Source organism: Thermobia domestica, unplaced genomic scaffold (assembly GCF_964235325.1).
Source record: "Thermobia domestica unplaced genomic scaffold, izTheDome1.hap1.1 HAP1_SCAFFOLD_226, whole genome shotgun sequence".
NCBI lineage: Eukaryota > Metazoa > Arthropoda > Insecta > Zygentoma > Lepismatidae > Thermobia > Thermobia domestica.
The window spans coordinates 27,780-55,765 of NW_027655946.1; the positions used below are offsets into that span (position 1 = coordinate 27,780).

A 27,986-nucleotide genomic window follows, 5' to 3' on the forward strand; every position below is an offset into this window, starting at 1 on the left:
ATTTCATTTCATTTTTCCAACTACTGAATGGAATATTAAGGTATCAGATGTAGTAAACGATAGTTCTTTAATTGAATCGTGTAGTGAGGATTAATTGGAATATAGCTTAATTCATAAACCCAAAGCAGAAAATAAAAGTGAAAATTGCAGTAAGTGTTAAAGGGTCGCAGTGGCTCAGTGGTAGAGCGTTCACCTGTGGTGCGTGTTCGATCCCAACTCGCTCCAAGTGAACTGTAATGGACAAACACCGTGTACGTGGGTTTTCTTGGGTTCTACCGTTTCCTCCCACTTTCTTCATTTCATTCATCTCTCATCATCATCGTCTTCTTTAGCCTACCCGGCATAACCGTGGGACGTAAAACCTGAAGATTTCATTTTTGCAGTAAGCTTTTAGTATTATGTCGCGATACATGAAAGATGTGCTTTTACTGCTTTATAAACCGTCACTGAAAATTGTGAGTTACTAAAGGCTGAAATGATTTCTCTTAAACAAGAAAACTTAAAGTTAGTTCAGTTGTGAGAGGAAACCTCCCACGTAACATATTCAACATGTGCTGAAATAGTAAACAAGACTCCGCTGAACCTAACGCAGGTACAAGGGCTACAACAGGACAGCAACAGCAATAGTGTGCAGGTCAATGAAGTCAAGGTCAGTTCCGCGAGGCAAGACACAGACAGTGAATGGCAAATTGTTCAAAAATCGAAGGTTCATAATAGGAAGTATTTATTAACAAGAGACAACACAATATTACATGAAGCTAACAAAAGTAGGTTAACTTTGGTGCAAGGGAAAAAGGTGAGTCATAAATTAAAAAAACAAGAAAGTCCAAACAAAAGCAGTTTTTGTTACAAGACTTGATCCTACTGTTACATGTGAAGAATTAACAAGTTTTATTAAACTTTTACTTCCTCGAAAATAACGTGTAATTACTCTTAATACCACATTATAGAAGAAATCTTTATTTTGTATACGTATATCTTCATGTGTATTTCGGTACAAAATTTTCCCAATAATGAAAGGTGAATACCGATGTATTACAATTAAATTTTCCTAATAATGAAAAGCGAATACAGCTTTGCAATTAAACTAATGGTTTCAGGAATGTTAGTGCTTTTATTCCGAGAATAAGCTGATTTATAAATTAAGCGTTACGTATCTTACACAGTAGTAGTCATTCTTTAGTGTAATTTCAGGATACATTCTTTGAATAAAAGTATTTTTTGCATCAATAATATAAAATGTGTAGTTGAAGAGAGGCATACTTTTATTTTTTGGCATAGCTTACTCTTATGTTTTTATTTGTAACAGGTTCTTTGCATTGCGTAGCGTGTACCGACCAAGGGGAAGTGTACACGTGGGGAGACAATGACGAGGGGCAATTGGGAGACGGTTCAACTAACGCAATTCAGAGACCACGACTTGTAATGGCTTTACAGGTAAGTGTATATACTCGTCTGTTAATATTGCTTCCTTTCGGTGCACGTGTTTGCAGGTTCAAGTCCTGTTGTGAATAGATCTCAGATCGTCCTCTCTTTATATCTTGTATGTTGCGTAAGAAGCAAGAAAATCAGAGACTGCTGTAAATCCTTATTTAATTATATTTGTCCTTAATTATAAAATGTTTTTAACCCCTTTATTTGTAACCTTTTCTTAAGAAAATCTGAAAAGTCCATAGATGACATTTTCTCTGATTTTATAGGGTTCTTTAGAGTGTAGGGCCACCAGTTCGTTCCCAGGTCTCGCGATGTTGGCTTTGTGGCAGATAAACCTCATCTGCATGGATTTTCTCAGGGTACTACCGTTTGCACCACTTTCTTATTCTACTAGCTACCATAATTTGTTTGCATTTATAAGTTTTCTGTAGTGCAAACATTTCTAGCAGTTGCTTTTAATTTGGTCATTAGATCGGATATATCTACTGGTAGAGGCTATAAGACAAATATTCATTAAAAAAGTGACTTAATCTTGTGCCTCATTAAAGTGACAAACACAGAGGCACATGGTAAGAGGTCGTCCACATATTACGTAACGCGGCAAAGGGGCGGAATTGATTCAGCACTGCATTACGAAATGTGACAAGGGGGAAGAAGAGGGTTTACGTCTTCGTTACTAACACATGTTTTTGCTGTAATTTTTATTTTTATTCTCAAGTTTATATGCAATCTTGTAAACAAGTAATTTTATTCAGTCCTTTTCATTTATATAAATAGATAAATATCTCTATTGTTTTGAGAAATTGCGAACATATAGCCTATATAAATTGAATCATGCAGAAGGGATTCGAAGATGCTATTAGACACCAGCATGACAGGTGACGAACTCCGTGTGTATTACAATATAATAAAACTCCGTTTTGTGGCTATCGCAGCATTGCATTTACGACACACCCTTTTTTGGAGATACAGTAGTTGTTAGTGATTGCAACCATCGGTTGAAAATGCCCTCGCGTTCCGGCTTCTATCGCAATTTATGAGAATTTTGTTGAAAACTATTGATTTCAATCATTATCCACTCTATTCTTCTAAGGGGGTTTCACATGTGAAACTGAAGAAACTGTTTTTTGTGAAATAATATTTTCCGCGACGGAACAACCCTCGATTTGCAAAGCAAATTAAGATATTGAAAACCTAATTCGTCGGATATTCATCTCGTACTAAATTTTTTGAATTTTGGATTTGAATATTTCTGGAAAAATCGAATTTATTCCATTCTGATACTGATTTAGGACACGAAGAATTTGAAAAGCGGTAAAATGCAGTCTAAAGTCTAAAGAAGTTACTCGAGAGCTTGTCGACAAACGAGATGGCCCCTGCTCTTTCACGTGTGGAGCCACTACGAATCTGTGGTCGACGAGGAAGAGAACTACTTTGCATCGCGGACACTGGTGAACTTCAAATACACGAAGCATCACGGATCCTGGAAAAAAGGGTCGATGTCAGTTCTTTAGATCCTGTTTCACCTGCATCTTTCGACAGTATTCCCTCCTAGCCAGTCATCAGTGACCTAGAATGATGGGCGCGATCTCCTCGAGAAAACGACAATATGCAGTTTCGAAGAATTAAGACTGGTTAATTAAACCACCTTATGGAGTTAAAAATATTATTACGGTACTACAATTTTCTAATGCTTTAATTTGTTGGCGAGAAAAGACTACAAATATATTCAGAATATATATAAAGTTATCCATTAAATATAGTTTTTATTGTATTTATATTTTGTAATATAAAGTTCTACCATTAAATATATATATATATATATTTTTTTTTTATTGTAATAACCCCCAAAACAAGCAAAATTGGCGAAAAAACAAAAATCAACAAGTGTTACGTAACAAATGGGTGAGGGTGAGGGTTCGGCCTTGTGTTAGGAAGTGTGACAAGGGGGAGGGAAGGGGGAAATATTGGTTAAAAAAAAAACGTTACGTAATATGTGAACAGGCCCCTAAGCCACTTTTCTTAGAACTGACATAATTTGTGAAAAATATGACATCTGACAACTTATGAAAGTCCTTTCGAGTACAAAGGTTTTATATTAACGAGCTGAAACCACATCATTTTTTATCTAGGCTCACGGAAATAGTGTAAAATGGCATTACGCGAAATGAAAATACTTTTATGTGAGTTTTCTAGAGTTGCTAGTGAAGACGACAGAGATCGCGGAAACATTTTATTATAATTATAGGATACTAAAATAGATGCGATAATTCGTTATATTTTTTACAAATTATATAAATGTAGTCTCGCTAATCCGGCTGTTTCTTGCACAGAAGAGTGCCAAAGCTCAGACTGACGGATTATTGAGAGTGCTTAATTTTTTGTATTTGCAGTACATGTCGTTATTTAATTAAATTTAACACACATTGACACTGCACAGATGTCACGTATTAGTCACAAATGTCATCTATTATAACACAAGTACCTGTACAATGTTGAATTCTTTACCTAGTATAGGCGTTTTGAAACATATCACTCACAATGTTTTCTTTGTTTTAGTGAAGATACTCGCTCAAGCATGCTTTGTCATGCAATACGTATTTACATTCTGTAGCTTAGTGGTAACCACAGTGTAAAAGAGAGAAAAAAAAAAGTCTTGACGGTCACATAAGCAAGAATGTAGTGTATGCATCAAATCATATAATTAAATAAATAGAACTGATTAGATATTAACTATATGAAATCCTGATAATATCTTCAGTTCATGCATGAGTAGTAAATATAATAAACATGTATGAGTGGTAAAAATGTAATTTGCTTTGACGTAAAACGTTACACGACATTGAACTTTATGTAAGCTGTTTGAATTCTAATACTTGTCATGGGGCCGCGGTGGCTCTCAGTGGTAGAGCGTTCACCTCTGGTGCATGGGGTTGTTAATTCGATCCCAGCTCGCGCCAAGTAAGCTTTGTAGTGGACAAACACTGTGTGCGTGGGTTTTCTCGGGGTTCTCCCGTTTGCTCCCACTTTCTTCATTTTACCATTTCATTCATTTCTCATCATCACTGTCTTCTTTAGTCTAGCCGGTATAAGCATGGAGCGTAAAACTTAAAGATCTCATTTTCATTTCTAATACTACTCGTGTTCTAATCTGAATATGCTGAAAGCTAAGCAAGTGTCCTCAGTCACGTAACCTTCTCTTACAAAGTTTAACTGAAGTTCTAATTATAAAGGTAACCAAAAAAGTTCTATCGCTTTTTCACCCATCACATTCGAACATCGATATGTCTCCTAAAACGTACCTCGAAGATCAAAAATAGTCCCCATCAGCATCGACGACTTTTTGCCAACATTCTGGAAGGCTATGGATTCCATCGCGGTAGAACTTGGTGGATCGTGAAGCGAAGAAGGTATCAAGTACATTTTGCACCTCTACTAGGGATTTAAACTGGCGTCTTCTAAGGTTATTATCCAAGGAATGGAACAGGTGATAATCGGACGATGCAATGTCCGGGGAGTATGGCGGATGCAATAGTGTTTTCCATAAAAGGCGTAGAATAGTGTCCCGGGTCATCCTAGCCACGTGAGGTTTAGCGTTCTCTTATAACAGAAGGAGCCCTTTGCGATTTAGAAGTGCTGGCTCCAGAGATTTGAGTTTTTCTCTAACACGGCTCAACTACTGACAGCACACAGTTGCATTGATGCTCTGCCCAGCTGGTAGCAGTTCCCGATGCACGATACCGAGAGCAATTCACCAAACACACTGGAGAACCTTCTTCTGGTGCAGTGCTGGTTTCGGCTCGTTTCGAACCGGTTCATGGGATGCTAACCAATGATGATGACGCCGTGGAGCTTCGTACAGAACTCACTTTCAGTGCTGCTTCTTGTAACTTCAGACTGTTTGTAAAACAAAATTTTCGTTATCAGAACCGATAGAACTTCTCTACTTTAGTTTACTGACCTATATCCTCTTCTTGTAACATGTTCGAGAAAGATCCAGATAATACGCAGACAGCGTAGAACTAGATACCCAGTTGTATAAAATACAATTCTGAAGCTGGTAATTATCAGGAATCAACTTCCAGTATGACTGACGAAACTTGGCTTTCGTAACTTTCATCAGTGAATTTGACTTCGATTTCTCCCATATTTTCAGTTGAACAGGTTTCTTGCTACAAATCTTTAGATACATCACAAATGTTAATGTCTCAATCTGTCTACGAGCTTCGAACGGAAAGTTTTGAAACCTGTCTGTAGTCAAATGAGTATTTATTTGAAGTTCTACGTCCTTCCGTTCTGCCCTTAAAGAAGGCAATGAGAAATGAATGGTGAAAGGAAAATACTTAACCATATGCCCCGATTAGGATTCGAACCTGCGACAACCAGATTTCGTGAAACTACTGGACAACAAGTTATATTTTAAAACGCTACATGGGGTGTGTAAGACTTCCATTTTTATCTTGTTTTATGCTGACTATTAGACTTCAAACTCTGATAATGATAAGTAGATTAAGTTGTCAACGTACTTGACAAGTTTAAATCAAAGTAATTGTAATTGTTTTAAACTGTTTTTCTTTTAGGGTAAGAAAATCACCCGTGTCGCATGTGGCTCAGCACACACACTTGCCTGGAGTACTAATAAACCAGTTTCTGCTGGAAGACTTCCAAGTGTTGTTCCTCTGGAATATGATCTCCTGCGAGACATTCCATTGACTACCCTACGAAATAGACTGGTATTGTTACATCATTTTTCAGACCTATTTTGCCCAAGTGTATCTATGTTTCCTGTTGGAATGCATGCAGAGGAAGGCGAGGGACCATTAAAGGAAAATATTGACAAGTTGAGGGGAATATTGGTATCTTCTGCCAAAGAAACAACGTTTAGAAAGGTAATTTAAGTTCTCTTTAAAATTGTTTTTTGAAGCTTAACATAAACTTAGGAACAGGTTTTTACTGCGATTGACATAAGGTTGGGATTTGTTCCATAATTTATGATTTTGAGTTTACAATTACTTTTGTCAGTTTCATTAATTATCCATGTCTCCTCGAGATACTTTTCTTATAACTATGTAGTCAATCGCTAACAGATAATTATATTATGCATGAAAGCCATAACGTAATGAACGATTCTCCTTGTTGTTTAGGTAAATACTCAAAGCATGCCGAATATAATTCTTAACATAGTATTCCTTACAATATTGTCTAAATATTGCAAAACCATGCTCAGGAATTCTAACGATCATTCTATCTACAGATTTTTATAATTCCTGAATTTTTCGAGTTCCAAGCTTTCGACTGTCCCCTGGAGTCATGGTCGCGGAGATTAAAAACAGGAAGGAAAAGAATAGAAACATCAAGGAATAAAGAGGAAGGGACTTACTAAAGGAAGAGCTTTGTTGTACAAAAAACTTGTTGTGAAGTGCGTCAACGATCTCCAGAGGAGATGGATGCGAACTAAAATATGGCAGAGTCAATTTGTGCGCCTTTTCTATTTCTTGTTGAAAGATTGCCAACTCATGTTATTTAATTGATATAATCAGCTTAAAAGATATTCAAGTTCTGATAAACCTGAAGCCGACATAAAGGATAAAAAATGGATTAGATTGCTTATTTTTCTCAGATTAACAACTGCATTAAATAGAATCTATACACAATATGGTTTTCGTACAACCGTAAAACCCCCTCAAAACTTTAGAAAAACATCACCCAATTTAAGAGTTATTACATGAATCCCAATGAAAACTCGGGTATTTATGAAATAAGAGATTTCTGTAGACAAAACGAAAAGAAATTTAGAAGTCCGAGTAAAGGAACACATTAGAGATTCAAAAGCGGAAAATCCGATAGCAGGTTTATCGAAACATTTAAAAGAAACATAACAGGGTAGAAGGTTCGAAAATTTCATATGGAGTTAGAAATGAAGTAGAGAGACTGGTTTTAAAAAATGTATTTATTCATTAAAAGAAGAAAACACGAAATTAAATCTAGACAAGGGGTGGTTGAGTCACGAATGAGAGGTGCTGATTACAAAATTGTCACGACATTAGCATGACAATAACAATAAAACATGAGTTGGCCACCTTCCAACAAGGGATAGGAAAGGCGCGCAAATCGACTCTGCCATATTTTAGTTCGCTTCGCCTGATTTGGAGATCGCTGACGAACTGGACAACGTGTTTTTTGCACAACACGGCTCTTCCCTTGGTATATCCATTCCTTTTTATTCGTTGATGTTTCTGTTCTTCTTGTTTTTAACCTCCGTGACCAAGACTCCAGGGAAGAGGCGAAAGCTTAGAACTCTAAAAATTCAGGAATTTACAGGAAACTATTTTTTTTTTTTTTTTTAAAGAATAAAAGTTCCACCAAGTGATAAAATTTGCATTAGAGAGCACGAACGTTATGTAAAAACGAAATTCATAATATTAAAGAACGTTTTAGTTGCATCCTGACACTATTTTTGTACTTAGTGTCTTAAAAAATAATGTAATAGAATTACCATTGGTCTAAAGTAGTATTAGTGTTAATGTACTTGCTAGTGGTAGTTTTTTGTAAAATAATAATAAAAAAAAGTGTAATCAGGAATGTAGGAATGTGCTTTAAGACTGAAGGAGAAAGAATCAGGAATTTCCCATATCTAAAGGGGAAAAATGCTCACTGTCTAAATCAAAATACTAGCTAATTTTTATGGTGTAAGAATAATGAACAGGGTGCTATCAACCTGAGAAAATAATGGAAAATAAAATAGATTAAAGTACCTAAATTGACTGTTACAGACCAGAAGTTATAAATTTAGAGCAATATTGTATATTTATATTCAAAATTGCAAAATATTAACTATAACAATTAGATAGTTCAAACTAGTTATCGAGGCTGCTCCCTTTAACAACGAATCTACTTTGAATACATGAAACACAATAGTGTAATATACATAATTATCATATCGTATGTTTTTTCGTATGCATGTTTTGAACGAATTGAATGTTGACATTTTCATAGTGATTATTTGAATGCTGTGTAGAGTAATCGTACTGGATATTTGTAGGTGGTGCAAGCTACTATGATCCGAGACAGACAGCATGGCCCTGTCATTGAACTGAATCGCATTCAGGTGAAAAGATCTCGCAGTAAAGGAGGACTCGCTGGTCCTGATGGCATTAAATCTGTGTTTGGTCAGATGGTAACAAAAATGTCACTTCTGACACAGGAGTCCTTGTTCTTACCACATCGCATCTGGAAAGTGAAATTTGTTGGTGAGTCTCGGTTTTTTAAACAATTCCTTACTTATTGAATGAGAGGATACTCCTTTTATTCAGTCTACATTTGTAGACTAGGCTTAAAGGTAGTAGCTTGAGAAATGACTGTTCTCAACTGATGACATCGCTATTATCATTTATTAATTGTGGATTTCAAGTAAGAATTGATTTCCTGGTTGTTATGTATGAAGTTATAATAAGAGATTTAAGTTGTGATTTAATTAACGATTTTGCTCGAATATTTATTAATTTTCGCTAGATTTCTCACGTGATAAAACGTGTATAAATTATATTGTATATTTTGTTTGCCTGTGCTTATTCGTTACAGACTTAAAATTATACCAAGATGGCATTCTGACTTCTAAAGTTCTTCTTATCTCTTATCTTCTGCTCAGTTGTAAGGTACAATTGAAGGCTGAGTAAGTCAAGGCAAGAACTGATTGGTGTTTGAAGTGAGTCAGAAAAATTGGAATAACACTGCATGGCAATTGCTGTTTCCTTAAGGAAACAGTGTCTTGGAATTAATGTTTTCCTTATGGACCTACTTAAAAAAAAAAGTGAGGAATGCAAATTACAGTTATTTAAAAGTAGGGGACGCGTTCCTTCATGTTCCTGTCCCACGCTGATCACTGGGATTGGATATTTGTATTACATTAATAATTGTATTACAGAATACCAATTCTAGAAAAGTAGACAGTTAGTGGAAACTGCTCAGATTTCTGACATGTAATCCAGATTTCTTTGTATCTATTTGCGCTTGTTCACGATAACACGGAATGCTATACGTAACCAGTAGCTAACATACGTAATTTCTGTGTGCGTATTCCAGGGCACAACTCCCGAAAGATTGCTTGCCTCCAGGGCCGGCCCTAGGCAGTTTGCCGCCACGTGCAATGGCATCATTTTCCACTCCATCCCCTTTTCCAGAAAGAACAAATCTTTAAAGCCAGGGGAAGGAAAGTGCACTCGCACTCAGAAAGGCCTAAACACTACAAATACAATCTCGTTGTATCAGTTTTTTCTGTAAATAATAATCTATTATGTTAGTGAAAGATAAACACACCTGCAGAGGAAAGATGGTAATCCTTTTTATAGAATTTAGTATCGAGCCATTCCAGTGCAACTAACTCTTTTATCTTTATTTCTTAATTTTCTTTCTACATCTGTTATTTAAAAAAAAAAAAAAAGTTTCATCTTCAATGATAAGGAACTGTTTGTGACAAAGACAAGACTAGTTTTCGTACCAAACTGTAATAACTAACTAAATAGAACAGGTGTTCGCTACTGTTTGGGACGTGAGTTCTTGTCTTTGACAATAATCAAGCAATTCATGCTGGAATTTGTTTGACCATTTTCTTTAGCACTGCCCATGTGACCTAAACATGATTTATGAATATAGTATTCAAATAGGTAAATTTAACTATTATCATCATGAAGTCTGTTTCCAACAAAAAATATTTATTTTAAATAATTTAGTTGACAGATTTTGCCACCCCGAGCAAATGCACGTGTTGCGCATATGGTAGAGCCGGCTCTGCTTGCTTCGGATAAAGACTAGAGTAGTGGTTTGAAACCTGTTTTAAGCAGCAGATATCGTCACACACAGTTTCGATATTGAAAAAGAACGTTAAAATCCAATAAAAAATAAAATAACTAACGCTTCGCAAGTGAACTCGAAATATGAGATGTCATTAAATATTGGGAACTCCAGTGGACATTGTATTTGCCGTAATAGATTATAAAATTTTAAGACGCTATAATAAATACTTCATTGCTTAATGAAGTATTTTAAGCGGGATTTACCTATATGGTGACTTCCTTAGTTACTTTTAACGGGACCATTTGTAGATTGAGAATAATATTCAGAAAGATTATTTGGTAGTCCAACCTCAAGAATGAAGTTCGAAGTAACAAAGGACTGAAAGTTAAATACAATGCGTTTAGGACTCTTTAGAGCAGCGTTTCCCCACACCTTTTTCAACTTGCGGCACACTATAGGTGTAACTTGAATTCTCGCGGCACACTCATAGATATTATTTGTAAATATATATATAATGCCGTGGTATTTTTTTCTCTGATTACTGATCTTCTCACAGAGAAAAAAGCTCAATCACTGGTTCTTCCCCGTGGTAAATCATTATGCTTATTTTTCAATCATTCTAATTTAAATATAGAAAACAATTGCAATGAAATATTGGACTCAGGTTTTTAAAACTAAGCTTTCTTTTTCGAAAATTGTATCCAACCTTTCACTAAGAAGAAAGATCACTAAATAACGAACGAACAAACAAATCTCTTTTAATTTTAAAACACAAATGTAGGTAATTTGTATGCATGTTTGCTTTGTCGAAAGGATTGAATGATATTTTAAAATTTCAAGTTACGAACTAGTCTGCAGCAATAAAGAAGCAATAATAGTCGTAACAATGATAACAAATACTTTTTTCAACATTAAAAATGTACAGAAAAGTAACACGGTATGAAACTTAAAGTTGTAGATTCATAGCAGAGGTTAATAATAATGTGAAATACAAATATACATTTTTCCTTTGTCTTGCGATTTGGTTGCTATAGAATTAATAATTTGTTTCGATTTCCTCGCGGCACACCAGCGGCCCATTCACGGCACACCGGTTGGGAAACGCTGCTTTAGAGTTTACTTAGATATAATCTTAAGAGAGAGAGAGAGTTGAAGATTGAATGTATTTATTAATTCTTGTCAAAAAGACAAACAAATAAGTGGACTGCCAAGAACGGACTAAGCTTTTCCTTCCTTTCAGGTGAAAGTGTTGATGACTGTGGCGGTGGCTACAGTGAAAGTATAGCTGAGATGTGTGATGAATTACAAAATGGCTCCGTTCCGTTGCTGATAGTCACACCAAATGGAAGAGATGAAGCTGGCACCAACAGAGATTGCTTCCTTTTGAATCCCATGGCACGATCACCTCTTCACATGAATATGTTCAGGTTCCTAGGTACGTAGCGAAATATATTTTGTATGTATTCAGAATGAACTCATAGATTAGTGATCAATCATATGCTGTAGGTTCCGTTCTTACATAGTGTCAGTGCTGAAACCAAATGTTAAATTCCAAATCAACCAATCAAAAATAGTGACTAATTATTGTGAAATAATAAATATTGTGGATGTTCTTTTAACCTCCGATCAATACTTTTATATTAATTATGTAACATACGAGAGCTTCAGAACATACGAGGATCGTCGAATAAGTTATCTACCTAGACAGGAAAGAATGCAGATAGGATCACTTGGTCATCACTGTTTTTCGATGTAGTCCCCATGCATAGCCACTTTGAGGGCAGCGAAGAAATCCCAGAGAAAAAATAATCTTTGTCATGGCCTGCAAACCACTGGGAAACAGCCTGTTGGACCTCGTTGAGCCAGGAATTTGATTTGGTCCTCTGAGAAGTCCAGTAAGTCTGGGAAGAGCTGCATCCGAGAGGTGCTCCAACTTCTGCAAATCCATTGTTTGCGGCGTCACACAAACATGCGCTACACGGCGTAACACCAAAACTCTGTTTACGGCCAGTGCGTTGCTCCGACTAACCCCAAATTGCGCAGCGGGGATTCCCCACAGTGGCCTTGGGATGCGTATCAGGCGTAATTATGCCCCGCCCCTCCCTTTCTGTCTAGGTAGATAACTTATTGGACACCCCTCGTAGTTACAAATATAGGGTACAAGTTTAATGATACATTTTTCTTATCCATTACACGATTTGTCATTGATAACCTTTATTACTTGAATCATTTTTGTGGTATTTTTTTCATTATCTCAGTTTTGTTGCAGAAAATAATAAAATTAAGTACATTATACTTCGTTATTGAAGGAAACGACCGATTTTATATCTCACTAATTCTTCTATAAGCGTGAATTCAATGATATATAAAGAGAGAACTTATTTTGTATATCAAAAAGAGTTATACGGACTTATTTTGAGATTAATTTTATGCATTCCTTTTCTGTTGTAGGAATTTTGATGGGCATTGCTATTCGAACTGGAAGTCCTCTAAGCTTGAATCTTGCCGAACCAGTGTGGAAGCAGTTAGCGGGTATGCCATTGACTCCAGCAGATCTCACAGAAGTAGATAGAGATTACGTTCCAGGTATGTTCCTCGTGCAAACACAGGCAAAATTTCAATTAAGATTAATACATTAGGTGATATACAGGGTGGGTGGAATGAAGTAGTTACAAATAAATAAATAAATAAATAGAATGTTAATGAAATCATTGCCTGCAAAATAAAACTCATTTATTTAATTATAAACATATATATATCTGTTTTTAGGTATTGCATTCACATATAAATGTTCTTCCTGTAATATTTCCTTTTACAACAGAACATTTTATATATTACTGTTATTAGCAGTAGTAGTAGTATTTCCGTAACATTTGATAATTGTAATTAATTTTACGTTCGGTTTGTTTGATAGGATTGATGTGCATTCGAGATATGGAACCAGATGAGAAAGCATTCCAAACCTTAGAGATGCCATTTTCAACGCCCTCTGCTTTTGGTACTGAAGTTCCCCTCTCATCTCGTTATCGTCGTATTACTTTGGAAAATAGACACGAATATGTTCGGCTAGCCTTGAATTACAGGTACGTTAAATATCTGAATAAGACATTCCATCTCATGATTAGCTCTTACTTTTATACATGTGAGTGGGGCATCAAGAATTTTAAATGTTACTATGATAGTCACTATTTGGAATACAAAACTTTATCAACGACCATTTATTTCCATAGATTAAATAAGAAAAAACTGATTAGGCAAATCGAGTGTATATCTTGGTTTTTATTGTTTTTCTATTGTTGTGATGGTGTACGAAGCACGTACTGTGTTTATCAGTTGAAAGTTAGGAATGGATAGCATTATTTTACAGAACAATAAAATAGGAGAATATATATAAATTTTTACTTGATTGTCTGCTACGTAAACCGTTGTAAAATTACGTCGTTGCGCCTCGAAGAACCGCTATGTGACATTTTTGTCGAAAATGGGTTATATGGTGCAAATAAACCTGAAAGCTGTCAGGTAGCGTCCCTTATAATGTGATAAGTGAATATTCAATTGTTTCGCCACAACAATGAAAAAATAATAGATTGAAGTTAAAGGCTTTAGGTCCTCATCATGTACGTTTTGATTAATGTATACAAATCCTCTGTGTTTATAACAGGGTTGGCAAAAACTGTTTTTTATTGAAAAAAACAAAAAAACATTTTTTTGTTTAAACCCGTTTTTTTTGTGTGTGTGGGGTTTAAACGTTTTTTTTTTTTTTTTTTGGTTTAAATAATTTACTCTAGGGCCGCGGTGGCTCAGTGGTAGAGGGATCCCGGGTTGGATCCCAGCCCCCGCCAAGTGAACTTTGTAGTGGACAAACACCGTGTGCTTGGGTTTCCTCGGGGTTCTCCCGTTTCCTCCCACTTTCTTCATTCCATCATTTCATTTATTATTCATCATCACCGTCTCCTTTAGCCTCACCGGCATAATCGTGGGACGTAAAACTTAAAGATTTCATTTTTTAATTTACTCTATGTATTTATATTAGATATGGACAGAAATTAGTTTGTTTTACCTTGGTGTTGTGCAACTACAAAGTTATGCTGGAAAGGGTCACATAAGCTTAAAGCGGAATCCAAACCACTTCTCGACGTACTTTACATCCAAGAGAAATTGTTCATTTGGACACGAAACCGGGTCTAATTGGTCACAAATGCGATTGCTGACTCTTTCACGAAGGACTCCTGATAAAAATACTTTGTACTGATCTTTACATAGGCCTACTTGTTAATATAATTTACAACGGTTTATCGCTGTATTGTCATTATCATTGTCATATTGTCATTATCATTGTCAATCTATATTTGTTATTGTCAATCTGTACCTGTTTTTATGTAAAGGATCAGAGGCGTAATAGCGGAGCAGCTATGCGAAAAGGAAGATAAAAAAGAAATGTCTTGAGGTTGCTAGGTAGAAATAATAAATTGATATGTGTGAAGAAAGTAAGAAGTAGGTATCGATTATTGAATGTAATGTGGTGAGACTCCTTTTGGAAATAAAAAGGTAAAATCTAGTTACCCTCGAAAAGGATTGTGTTAATCTGCTAGTATAATAATTCTTCTGATTACTAGTTATCCATACGTATTGACTTGTCGTATTATGTTTATAAGCATATGTCCTTATAAATTGTCGAGAGTCATTTCAGAAGGACAAAAAGATAAACAGTTGCACAAGTAGAATTATATATAAATCGGGAAACTCCCACGTTAGCCATTGGGAAAATCCTGTTATTACTTCAAATGTATTTGTATGTAAAATTTTAAGTTCAACGTATCATAATCACTACGCTAAAACTGAGGTATTAAATTACAAATTTGGTGTGTAGATATCATTCAATAAAATTAAAACAAAGTCAAATCCAAGTTGATGTTGGAAGCTACGTAGGCAGTTGATAAATTTTGCCAATTTCTATCGATATATTTAAGCACGCTTGGCTTCTTTATAAAACAACAGGCATTCATTCAAGTAGAAATATATAATTTGGTTTCATTTCGTCTGTTTAGGCTTAACATCCTTATGAAATACCAAGGTTATCATGGAGAAGACTTTCGCTTAAAGGGACACTCGAAATGCTACTTGGTTTACACTTGAAAGATGGGTTGTGGTTCGACCGAGAATTGAACACGGGACCCCTTGATTAAAAGGTGAAAAGTAAATAAACGTAATGCGGATGGTTTGATATGTGGAAACGTCACCATAAAGTTCACACGATTTAAAGCATTTTTCGTTGTTTTTTTTTTTTTTTGTTTAAACCAGTTGCTTTAAAAAAAAAAAAAAAAAACAGCTGGCTTAAACCAAGGTTTAAACCACCTTAGTTTAAACCAGCCAACCCTGATTTATAAAGGCGCAATAGACACGAAAATAGTAATATAATATTGTTGAAGCAAGGTACAACAATGTCCAGTGCATAATATACACAGAACCAATTTTATTATATTTTTCAAGTATTACCGTGTATCTGGCAAAATTTTAAGAGTTTAGAGTGTTATTTGCTTCTCCTGAAAAGTTGTGGTTTTAACACATAGCGATTCTTCGAGGCGCAGCGATGATTAAATATTACACTTGCCAGTAAATTGTTAATAGATAAATCAATTTTCTTAGTTGAAACTGATCAGGATCTGAAACTGAACTCGTTATATTCAAAAAAAAAGGTAAGTGGTCAGAAGTTATTTGGTAAAAATGGTTGGATATATAAACGTGGCACAAAGTGCTTTCAAATGTGGCACATACTGTTACGGTAGTTTGAGATCGTTTATAGCATGTGAAACAAACGGATAGATTTATCAGACAAGATTACAAGAAAGATTGCAAATGTTTGTAGTAAGATTTAAGGTTGTAATGAAAGTTTATGTTAGTTACTTTATGGTGTACGATTGATTTGATGAACTGTGATTTTAGTGAAGGTGCAGATTAAGAATAAAAGATCAAACATCGTAATTGTGTTTTGGCTTCAAAAGGTTATCGAACGGAGCAAGTAATAACCTCAAATTGTGTTTTAATTTAGATTCTAATAGTGGCACAGTCGGTAGGATAATATTAAAATCTAAATTAAAACACAATTTGAGGTTATTTACTTGTTTCATCCGATAACCTCTTAAAGCCAAAAAAAGTTGACTTTTCAAAATATCAAGGTAATCTTACCTTTGTTTCCAATTGTGCATGTCATTTTAAATGTTCTTTTGAACGGACTTTGGCTGTATCTATTGGCGTGTAGTAAAACTTAACGAGACTTAAGAATGTCAGTTGCTTTCAATTCCCTATCATATAATAGGATTAGTACAGAAGTTAGTTAAAAATTCAAGAAATAGCAAAAACCAGGAAAAGTCCATAAAATATGTGGAAAGCCAGAGTAGGTATTTACTGCCATATTTCTGTTAGTTTGGTGCAAATGAGGTGTCCCTTTTACGTCTGGTGGGGAACTCACCTCAGCAGCACAACACAGGGATAGATTAGGGTCACGCGTCTAACGTCACAAACTCAGTACACATCCTGCAAATAGGCTGAGGTACCCAGACAGTCAGGAGGCAGTGCGTTGTCGAACAGGGTCGTGTGAAAGTACACCATGGAGAATACACATTTCTTTACGAATTCAAACTGGGACATTCTGTCCAGCAAACCTCAGAAAATACCAACAGTGGATTAGGAATAATGGTGAATGAACGCACCAAATGCTTGCCGGTGGTTTGTCAGATTGTTCTGGTGATACAGCATTGCAAAATGAGTCCTGTGGACATCCATCAACATGTTCGGATGAGGTCTTCAGGAACATCATGGAAGTATATTTCGGAAAAGTGTTCGTTCGTGAAGACAAGCTAAGCATATACCATACCACTGTCATTCCGTGCCATTGCTAAAGTTAAAAGAAATATATACATGAGTGTGCCACATTGTTTAGTTTATAAACGTTTATTGAAAGAAACACCTAGAAAGAAAGAGTTGTGTTAAAAGTAGGGAGAATAAGGAATGTCCAACAATTATTAAAACAATCCTTCGTTATTAAAAGCATGACTTCAGCCCGCCAGTCACGCTAGGCTAATATTTGTCGCTAGCTGCCTCCTTCTACCTGACGCCAAGAGATGTCGCTAACCTACAGGGAATTTGGAGACAAGTCGAAGTGTTAAAGAATGTTGGTTGGATTGGAAATTAGCGTCCCTTTCGGCAGCGAGAATATGTGAGACGAGGACCTACAACTTAACGTGGGATCCGAACCATATGAGCTCCCACCGAAAAACAAACCGAAGGTTTGGAGGAAATAACTAGTTATGTTAATCTTTCATTACCGATTATTTATCAACGGTCAAGGGATAAAAATGGAAAATACTCGAAGAAATAGAAGAAATCAAAAATATTGATTTCGTTTGTCCTGTGGGAAATTCTACAGTAAGAATTTTGAAGAAAAGTGTGATTCTGTCAAGAAAATTAACACGTTTTTTTTATTATACTTATTCCTGAGTTTGTAATTCTGTAAGTTGTTTGTACTCAAGTTTTCGAATATCCCGTGGCTATTCATTAAATATATATATATATAAAGCATGTCTGAGACGATAGTCGTTGAATTGCAATATTTATTAGTGAGTTCAAGATCTACTAAATCTAACGATTTTGAATGATCTTTTTACATATTTTGTTGACTATAAGTATACAGGATAATGCTGCAATAACAACCGGTTATGAAATGATACAGTTTTACGTCCCATGTTATGCCCTTTAGGCTAAAGTAAACGGATCATTAATCAAAGTGAACGATAATGAAAGAATTGGCGGAATGAGAATGTAGGAGAAAATAGGAAAACTCTGAGAAAAACCAACGACACGATTGTGTCAATCACAAAGTAATTTGGCCTGGGATCGGAGGTGAGCACACTACCACTGAACTACAGTGCTTCTCGGCAACTTTTTATGTTGTCCCTCAGGTTTTTTCTTCCTTTAAGTTTTAAGGTTATGATCGCGAAGTTGTCACTCAGTATAGAGCAGCCAATGATGATAATTCACTAAAACTAAATGGATAAATATATCGTTGGTTTTGATGCGTATACGTTTGTTTGATTTCTGCTGGAAAACCCCTTAATATATATATATATATATATATATATATATATATATATATATATATATATATATATATATATATATATATATATATGTAATTATTAACATACTTGTCTTTCATACTTGTCTAAACTTCATGCTCGGTAGAATCCAGCGTTCAATATTAAGAGGACACATTCGTAAACCATTAAACCATGATAAAGAAAAAGGGGCACGGCACCGTGGCTCAGTAGTAGAGCGTTCACTAGACACAATAGACACTCTTGGTTATTTACGTAAAAGATTACAAGCAAGTATCGGGTGACCAGAAGCAAAACAGCTCTAACTGGTTTGAACTCCTTTTATTTTCATAGATTACATGAATTTGACGAACAAGTAGCTGCTGTCAGAGAAGGCATGGCAAAAGTTATCCCCGTTCCACTTCTGTCTCTCTTCACTGGTTATGAACTGGAAACAATGGTGTGTGGATCTCCTGACATTCCTCTTCATCTACTAAAATCCGTGTCTACATATAAAGGTAAGTAATTTAGGATTTTTTTTACTTGTTTTTATTATCTATTATAATAATTATACTATTTTTGAAGAATATTAACATTTTCATTAAGAAGAGATTCCAACAATTTGTACTTCTTCATCAAGTGTAGCTTGTACTATTGAGAGAAAAGAGCTGTTTGATCACTTGGAAGTGATATTCTGATTTATTAAGATCGTCAAATATGTTTCTGGCCAAACGAATAAACTATCTTAATCAAATGATAAAAAAATGAATAGTTTCGAATTTTGCAGTTACAACTGTAATAAATTAAAGAATTCGTTAAAAACTTCCAATAGATTCTTACTATATTTTGTTTGATGATTCTTTATAGTGCTTGTGTTGAGGTGATGCAAGTAAGCATTGCATTTTTTGTCAACAATGAAGGAATCCAAATATTAATAGTTGTATCCTAAATACCCAATTTGGGTATATATATCTGGGTGTTTACCTGCTGAAATAAATACCCAGGTATTTTACATCACTAGATGCAACGAGAGCGTGTATACGCTATGGCATCAAATAATTGTTGGCTGTGTTCCTGAGGAATCATCTCTGATGCTATTTGTGTGTGAGTCCACAAGACATCAATAGCCTGCCGGAGGACTTTGACGAACAAGGTGCCGACCAACCATAACCTACACTTGTTCAATGGGTGTCATGTGAGGCGAGAGACTAGCCCAGGGAAGCAATGATACTAGTCGTGCTTCTTCTACATTCCGGTCGTGCATTATCCTGCTAAAATATGACACCCAGAATTGTCTGGAGGAAGAGTATTAGTCAATCCTAGAACTTCCGTAATGAGACTACCCTCAATGCGTAGCAGCCGAGATTGCGTGTTGTACGCAATTGAACTCTACCTCTGTCATTGAGTCGCTATCACACTCGAGAGATTGCTCTCAGCACGATAGCGTCTTAAGCATGCACCCGCCACTTTGCGATAGGTTGGAGAGATACTTGTCAAAAACCACGACCGTCTGTCAGCCAGTATAGCAACGGCGATGCTCGCCAGTTTGTTATAGCCTGATGAGGTGTTTGTAGTCCTGAGTCAATGTAGCTGGCAAAAAGACATGCATGCCGCAACACAGAAACCGAGCTCCGGCATCGAGCTAACAGTTTGGGCGACGCTGTACTGTCCACCACAGAAAAATGTACGTCATCCCACGATATAGTCACGTTGTGCTTTCCATTGTTCAGTGATTTCCTCCGTATAGTTGTCTTCTATCCATTTCTTTCACACGTGCATCACTATTGTGGCAGCAAGCTTTGTACGCAGAGATGCAAGGGCTCGGAGAAAGCTTAAAAAGAACGAGTTTTCCACGGCTGTTTTGACTGGGAAATCTTGAGCTTTTTAAAATCAATTTTAATGAAGAAATAACGATATGTTTCACAGTCTTTTTACATTATAACACACACAAAGAGAAAAAGAAAATGGTGTATTTAGAAGAGGAAGAAAAAAAACATGAAAAAATTCACGAAGTGAAGAAAATCAGTCATTCGATAGCAAAGAAAATAGCAGTTTAGTAAACATAGTGTTTTTTTCTAATGCCCACGAATTATTCATAGAGCTATTAAAGTAATGTTCAACGCCAAAAAGGAATTAATAAAAAGTCCATTTTCAGAACAGTGCTTGCAAAAACTATTCTAAAGATGTAATACGTTTCATGGAACAAAATTAACATTTACAATTTATGCAAAACTAAAACTTCAGTTAGTAACATATTTTAGGAGTTAGAAACATATTATACACAAGCATATAAAGATCTTTTACTACCGAGTTAAACTGATATCATGCAAAGAATAGCCGATTATAACAGTTTTGTAAGCTGATTTCAAATTAGATTCTAGTAAAATGTATGAAATTCATAATATAACGTTTCCCAAACATACGACAAATGGGAGCGAGACTCGTCCGAAAACACGACCGTCTGTCTCTCAGCATGGAAGCGATGGTTTTATATTTGTTTCTTGGATTATGATACTTTTTTTGTTTCTTTTCTCCCAGTTTGAATTTAGACGTAAAACATTTTTAGATACGTAATATTCAGGCGCTTCATAAGGCTGTTAGACAACCAAAACGACAGCCGTGACATGTTGAGTTGTATAACTTATACGTTTTGATAACCTATGCAATGCCAGTTTAAAAGCTTATCAAGTTTACCAGCTCCTGACGTTGCATAGAATTCAGAAGTATTGAATCTTGTAAAGGCTTTTTTTAAGTTGTAGAATCCACTACAGAAAAACAAATGTAGTGCTTGAATAAGGAAATCATAAAAAGAAAAGAATGAAAATTTCCGATTTTTCCCCCAAAGAAGTAGCTTTTTGTTAAGAAAATAAAACTCAGTCCCATTTTTTTATTTGTTCTTTCATCCACTTGTACGTGCACCAATTTCGCGGAAACCAGCTTTCTATAAACCGACCGTGTTCTTGCATTCGAATGCAGTCATTGCTGTCTCGTGTTCCTATTGCCTCTCTGGATGTTAACGAGGCATAGTGCTGCTTGCCCACAAAGTGCTGCTATATAAAATTACAAATAAAGAAATAAAAACAATAGAAATAAATTAAAAATATTATTGTTGGAAAACCCATTCCGTCTTTATCTGTTTAATCATTCTATCTGATGCACAGTTATTTACTGCGTGGTTTGAATCGTCCGTATTGCGAGGAATGTATAGTCTCGCTGAGTATTCGGCACATCCCTGTGGAATGTCCTGAATACTCATTTCTCAGAGAACGTCACGGATGCCGCTTATACTTGACCGTGCATTTTGGAATTCTCCAGATTTTGTTAAACGTGTACTTGCGTTTGTGCACGCTACCGACTTTGCTCACGTCCTTTGAGCTCTTTTTAGTCCTTTTGCTATTTTATTTCTGTTGCTGCACTTTTATCTTTTATTCTGCCCTTTTTCTGATTTTTTTTCTATTGTATTCTTTATTTCTATTTATTCTTTTAACTCTTGATTCTGACGTTTGCTCTTAATTTTAGCACTTGTTTTATTTCTTATATTTTACAGTGATTCTTTCCAAAGTTTATTTGCGGTAGTCTGAGCTTGACCAGTCTTGTTTGTCGTAGCGGGGGACACATAGCCTAGCTGCTGATGTCCCCATTACTTCCTTAACTCATCGATCCATCATTAACCATGCTGTGTACTGTCATCTTGCTAGCATTATATTGAAAACGTTGATAGGAGTAATCAGAATCAGTTACATCTAGGGATGGCCAAAATTTTGTGGAATGCGGATTTCGTAAAAAATTTGGAATTCGAAAAAAATCCGAAATTTGGAAAAAATCCCGAATTCAGAAAAAATTCCGAAATTTGGAAAAAATCGGAAGTTTTCCGAATTCCAGAATTTTACGAAATAGCATTTTTTTTAAATTCCGGAAATTTTCCGACAGATTTTTTCCGAAATCCGAAATTTTTACGAAATCGGAATTTTTCCGATTTTACTTTCCAGATTCCGAAAAGTAAAAATTCCGGAATTGGCCATTCCTAGTTTCATCGTAATAGGTGGCGCTGTTCTTGTATTGCATCAATTTTTACGTTTAAAAAAAAATCTCGATTTTCTCGAAAACTACACATAGGCTTTTATACTACCGTGTATAATTTTGTTCAGCTCAAGAATACCTACCGATTGGTATGTCTTGTCTTCGATTTTTTTCTTTTTGATCGTTACACGTTAATAATAATGAAGAATCAAGTTCTTCACTGCTCGCTTCATATTTAATTCATTGTATCAATTTAATTAACAATATTTCACCATTCTAATTATTATACTTTGATTTTATTACAGGTGTAGATTCTAAGTCATCTCTTGTTCAGTGGTTCTGGGAGGTAATGGAAGAATTTACCAATCAAGAGCGTTCGCTTTTCCTGCGTTTTGTGTGGGGTAGGACAAGACTTCCAAGAACAATCGCTGATTTTAGAGGAAGGGATTTTGTGTTGCAGGTATGCCTTAATCATTAGGAGAAAATGAAACAAAGGATTTTTATTGTTCATATGTGACATATTTGGTCTAGGAATTAATTCGTGCGGTTGGTACGCACACATTGAAGCTGTAGTACAAACACAAAATACATAAATACCTTAAGAAAAATATTGTCCATCGCTAGCCACCACTTTCGCCCATCTGTCAGGCAATGTACGGATTCCGTGGCGAAAGAAGTCCTCATCCTTGGAAGCGATCCAGTCAGAGACCCATGTTTCGATATCTTCTGAAGAAGTAAACCGCTGTCCATTCAAATCGTTGTTCATGCAATCGAACAAGTAGTAGTCCGAAGGAGCAATGTCTGGTGAATACGGCGGGTGGGGTAAAACTTCCCATCCGACATTTTCTAAATAGGTTTTGACCGGTTTTGCGACACGTGGGCGAGCGTTATCATGTTGAACAATAAGTTTATCATGTCTGTTCTCCCATTCTGGTCGTGTTCTGGCCAGAGCTTGCTTCAAACGCATTAATTGTCGTCGATAACGTTCTCCATTCATAGTTTCACCCGGTTGCAGCAGCTCATAGTACACCACACCTTTCATATCCCACCATATGCACAGCATAACCTTTGCACAGTGAATATCTCGTTTTGGTTGTGATGGACCTGGTTCACCTGGTTTCACCCAGGCCTTTTTTCGTTTAGGGTTCTCGTAATGGATCCACTTCTCATCACCCGTAATAATTCGATGCAGAAACCCCTTTCTGCTTTGTCGTTGAAGCAGCAATTCGCAAATGGTTTTTCGTCTTTCAACGTCTCTGTCTTTCAATTCATGTGGAACCCAATGTGACATCTTTTGAATCATTCCCATGGCTTTCAAGCGTTTGGAGACTGTTGTTTGATCAACGCCTAATGCTGCTGCAAGTTGTTCCTGCGTTTGACACGAATCCTGCTCGAGCAATGCTGTCAATTCTTCGTCTTGAAATTTTTTTGGCTGTCCAGCTCGCTCTTGGTCTGCCAAGCCGAAATCACCACTTCTAAACCGTGCAAACCAATTCTGACACGTTCGCTCAGCTAGAGCATGGTCACCATACACTTCCACCAAAATACGATGACTTTCAGTCGCACTTTTCTGCATGTTAAAGTAATGCAGCAGGACACCCCGCAAAAACACTTTATCAGGCACAAATTGCGCCATGTTCACTTAACTACAAACTGGTGTTGTTGACGCTTTAATCCACTGCCCTATACTACGAACGATACGCGATGACAGGGGTTTGCAACACATGTGTGGATACACGGAACTGTGGGACGCTCCGTTCGTTGCGCCATCTCTTGTCCACCCGCACGAATTATTTCCTAGACCAAATATATAAATATTATTTTGCCCATAAAAGAGAACTCACAAAATTAAATATGTGAGTTAATTGTCGTAATTTGGTAACGTGATAACACATATTTTATCCACGGAGTAGATGACACAAATACATGTTGACAGAGATATTCTATCAAATAGACAATAATGTACCTCTTTATTTTATATAATATTTTCTTATTAACCTGTGTTTCATGTTTGAGTGTTATCGGCGATCGATAATTTGTTAGTACTGATAAAAATTGGAAACTTGTAGAGGCTAAGCTGTACACAATTTGATTTTGTTTACTGTTTGGTGCCTTAGTAATTCCAAAATCATAGATCGTATTTAAGATCATAACGATGAAATTTTAGCAAGAAATTCTGGTTGGAACGGGACTGAATTCTTTCTTCATTTTAAAATCTCAGTAGTTAAATTATGAACTGTTCCTTAGTAATACTTGAGTTATATAGTAACTTGTCCGGTCTTGTAAGAGGGCTGCTACACTTTCCTTATCATATTGATAAAGCGCTACTTATGTGTAAATACATATTTAAGCTTTAATAGCAATATTTTCAACTTGTTAAAATATCTTCTTATAGAATGTAAGAAACATATTTTTAATATTAAAATAAATAAATAAATAAAATTAATTAAATAAATAAATAAAAATAAATAAATTCCCTAGTACTACTGTGTGAACAATATCTTTTCAACATAACTATTTCAGTTATTTAGATTATGTATCCTCCTTCAGGATCAAATACAGGCTTTTAACTATATTTTGCAACAAATTCTTCACGTGCTTGTTTTCAGCAACACAATGAAAGGTTATTGAAATTATATAACAAATTGTGCCAATACGAAGTAGTAATTACATACCTCTCAGTTAAAATGGAATTACATGACAACTTGATATTTATATAATTTCAATTATTTCTGCTATATAACGCAACTTGTTATACGAGATTTGTTGAAGAGTTTCTGCAATTAATATGAAACGAGACATATGAAATTCTAGAAATGGCTGCATTGTTTTCCGAAGTATTCACCTTCAACATCGATACACTTTTTCATATGCTTAAATCAATTTTAAAATCATTTTTCCCCACTTTTTTGCTACCTCAAAATTCTGCTGTTCGGAATGCGTCAACAGTTGCTTCAGGCAACACAAATCACGCATCTTAATTTTCATGTATGGTAACAAAAAGAAGCCATTAGGTGATAAATCAGATGAGGACGGACAATGAGTCATTAATTCGACATTTTTACTGGACAAAAGAGCAACTGTTTGGCGTGCTGAGTAGTAACCGGCGTTGTCGTGGTGAAGAATAATGGGACGATTTGGGTTTGTTTTATATAGTTCATTGATTATCTCTGACAAACAAATTGTTGTCTATTACTTAGCATTAACTGTCCTTCGATCTTCTAAAGCTATGGTTGCCACATGTCCAGTATAACCGAACAAACAAGCAATCATTTGCTTGGCAGTACTCCTTGAACAAACAACTATTGATGGTTTCAGATCAATTTGAAACACCCAGACAGTGAATTGCTGTGTAGTTTCGGGTTTGTATGAATAGATCCAAGTTTCCTCCCCTGTAACAAGGTAGTACACCAAATTTTACTTACCTTGTTGAATTTTTTAAACATTATTTTACACTAGTTGATGTGAACTTATCTTTGAGTTTTGGTTAGGTTGTGAGAGATTCAACGGCCTGAGAGCTTCCATACGTTCAGGTGACCATGCAAAATCGTGTGTATTGCTTCTATGTCAGTGTTTTCAGAGGAGTTCTGCTAGTTTAGTTGTTATTTCGAACACGAGCTTTCATGAGCCACCCTGCTCACTTCATCTCAAGATATGAAAAGGGAGAATTTCAAGGATTGTGTACAGAGGATGATGAAAAAATTACGAGTTTTGAAATGTAGAATATTGATCGCTTTCCTTCCCTGTTGCAGCAACAGTACTTTTGTGAAAATTTCTTTAGCAGCAGTACCTTCGTGAAAATTTCTTTTGTATATCACGATATAAAGTGTGCAGAGTAGTACTGTAAAAATTTCCAAACAAGAACGTGTTCTTGCAATACTTACAATGTGTTTTGTCATGGATTACCAGGTACTGTGGAAAAAGTATATTGTGGAAAGTATATGTACAGCAATTAAGAACTTCGTAAATGACATACAGAGAAGTTCGACGTCTTTTCGATTTTCTTACAGCAATGTCAAAGCGAATAACGAAACCAGTTTCGTTTTTATATAAAAATTTAGAAGATATGTAAATGCCACATTAGATTTCTGTTAAATATAGCATTCCTGTGTAGATAGATAAGTATTTGTTAAGTTTTTAAAATTATAATTTTTTTAGAAGTCTTCTATAAGTGATTAATGTTATAAATGTTATTCCTGTAGGTGCTTGACAAATACAACCCTCCAGACCATTTCTTACCAGAAAGTTACACATGCTTCTTTCTTCTTAAGATGCCAAATTATTCATGCAAGGTAAGTTGCTTAAAGTAATAAAATAAAATCAAATTCTATTTCTTTGTATTTAGTATTATCTCAAATAAAATGACTTATCACGTTCTTTGAAGTTTTACATCTTTGTATGTAACGATGAAATTTTAACACGTAACAAAAACGCGTACAAACATAAGAAAGCCTTAAACAAAGCGTGAACTAATAAATGGAAACAAGTGTGTACAGTAAAATCTGTTAACTTGGCCATCCTTTAAATTGGCTTTATTGTTGCGGAACTTGTGTTTTACCATAAGATATGCATTAGCTATTACTCTGTACGTTGGCGGCCGTTTATCTTGGAACGGGGCAGCATTACAGCAATGTTATTCTTATGCTGGTAATGTTAAATTTACCTCCGTATGTTGGACACGTGAACATTTGGCTATCGTCTCCATTGCTTACAAACTCTTGGAAATATCTTCTACTTTTACAAACCCTTGCAAACATGTTACGAAAATCTTTAAGTTTTACGTTTCACGATTATGTCGGCTAGGCTAAAGGAAACAGTGATGGTGAGAAATGAATGAAATTGTAAAATGAAGAAAGTGTGATGAAACGGGAGAACCCTGAGAAAAACCCCACACACGGTGTTTGTCCACCACAAAGCTCACTTGGCGTGAACTGGGATCGAAACAAGAACCCGATGCACCAGAGGTGAACACTCTACCACTGAGCCACCGCTGCCCTTCTTTACTGTTATGTTTGGGAAGGTCTATGAACCCAAGAGAGAAAGGGATTCCATCAAAAGTAACTTTTCCATAAATACAGGAGATGATGGTACTATTTACTGTTTCTAATGTCGGCGCGTGTATGATCGGAAAGGTCTCATTCATATTTCAGATTACTCCCGTCCACACGAAATTACTGAGCTATGGTGTACTGATAGATGCTATGGGGCGCAGCTTAAATTGATAAAATGACAAACCTGTGCATTCGTGATCCTTTTCTGTTAGTTTCTGGTGATATTTCGACTTGCTCTGGAGTCATGTTCGCAACCATTTGTTAACCTTTTGTAGACTGGAGCTCCTAGAATATCATTGTTACCTGCTTACGTAAATCCTGTGAAGAAAATGAACTCCGAATTTGGACTTCACTAGATTTTTTAAAATCTTATTCACTTTAACACTTCGTTTGCAATTATTTTCAGCTCACTGACATATAAAAATTGCTATTTTCAGTAACGATTTTGATATCAAATGTTATTTCTTGATGTTCATTTTAACTAGTCACAATGCACGTTCATTTTAGTGCATCCAATAAATCGAATACTCCTACTGGAAACTGTAAATGAAATCATAGTGATATCAGACTTAATACCTCAGGTAAAGTCGTATCA

At 35.7% G+C, this 27,986-nt stretch overlaps 1 protein-coding gene across 1 annotated transcript in view; it reads left to right on the plus strand.

The window, feature by feature from the left end:
- LOC145676574 (E3 ubiquitin-protein ligase HERC2-like) overlaps positions 1 to 27,986 on the plus strand; it is a 62,266-nt gene that overhangs the window by 27,773 nt on the left and 6,507 nt on the right. Inside the window, exons 11-19 of the mRNA XM_081747411.1 lie at positions 1,310 to 1,437; positions 6,015 to 6,323; positions 8,477 to 8,684; positions 11,468 to 11,662; positions 12,679 to 12,813; positions 13,142 to 13,310; positions 18,675 to 18,838; positions 22,646 to 22,800; positions 26,543 to 26,632. Of these exons, the coding sequence (XP_081603537.1) occupies positions 1,310 to 1,437; positions 6,015 to 6,323; positions 8,477 to 8,684; positions 11,468 to 11,662; positions 12,679 to 12,813; positions 13,142 to 13,310; positions 18,675 to 18,838; positions 22,646 to 22,800; positions 26,543 to 26,632 (1,553 nt within the window). The remainder of the gene's footprint in view (positions 1 to 1,309; positions 1,438 to 6,014; positions 6,324 to 8,476; positions 8,685 to 11,467; positions 11,663 to 12,678; positions 12,814 to 13,141; positions 13,311 to 18,674; positions 18,839 to 22,645; positions 22,801 to 26,542; positions 26,633 to 27,986) is intronic.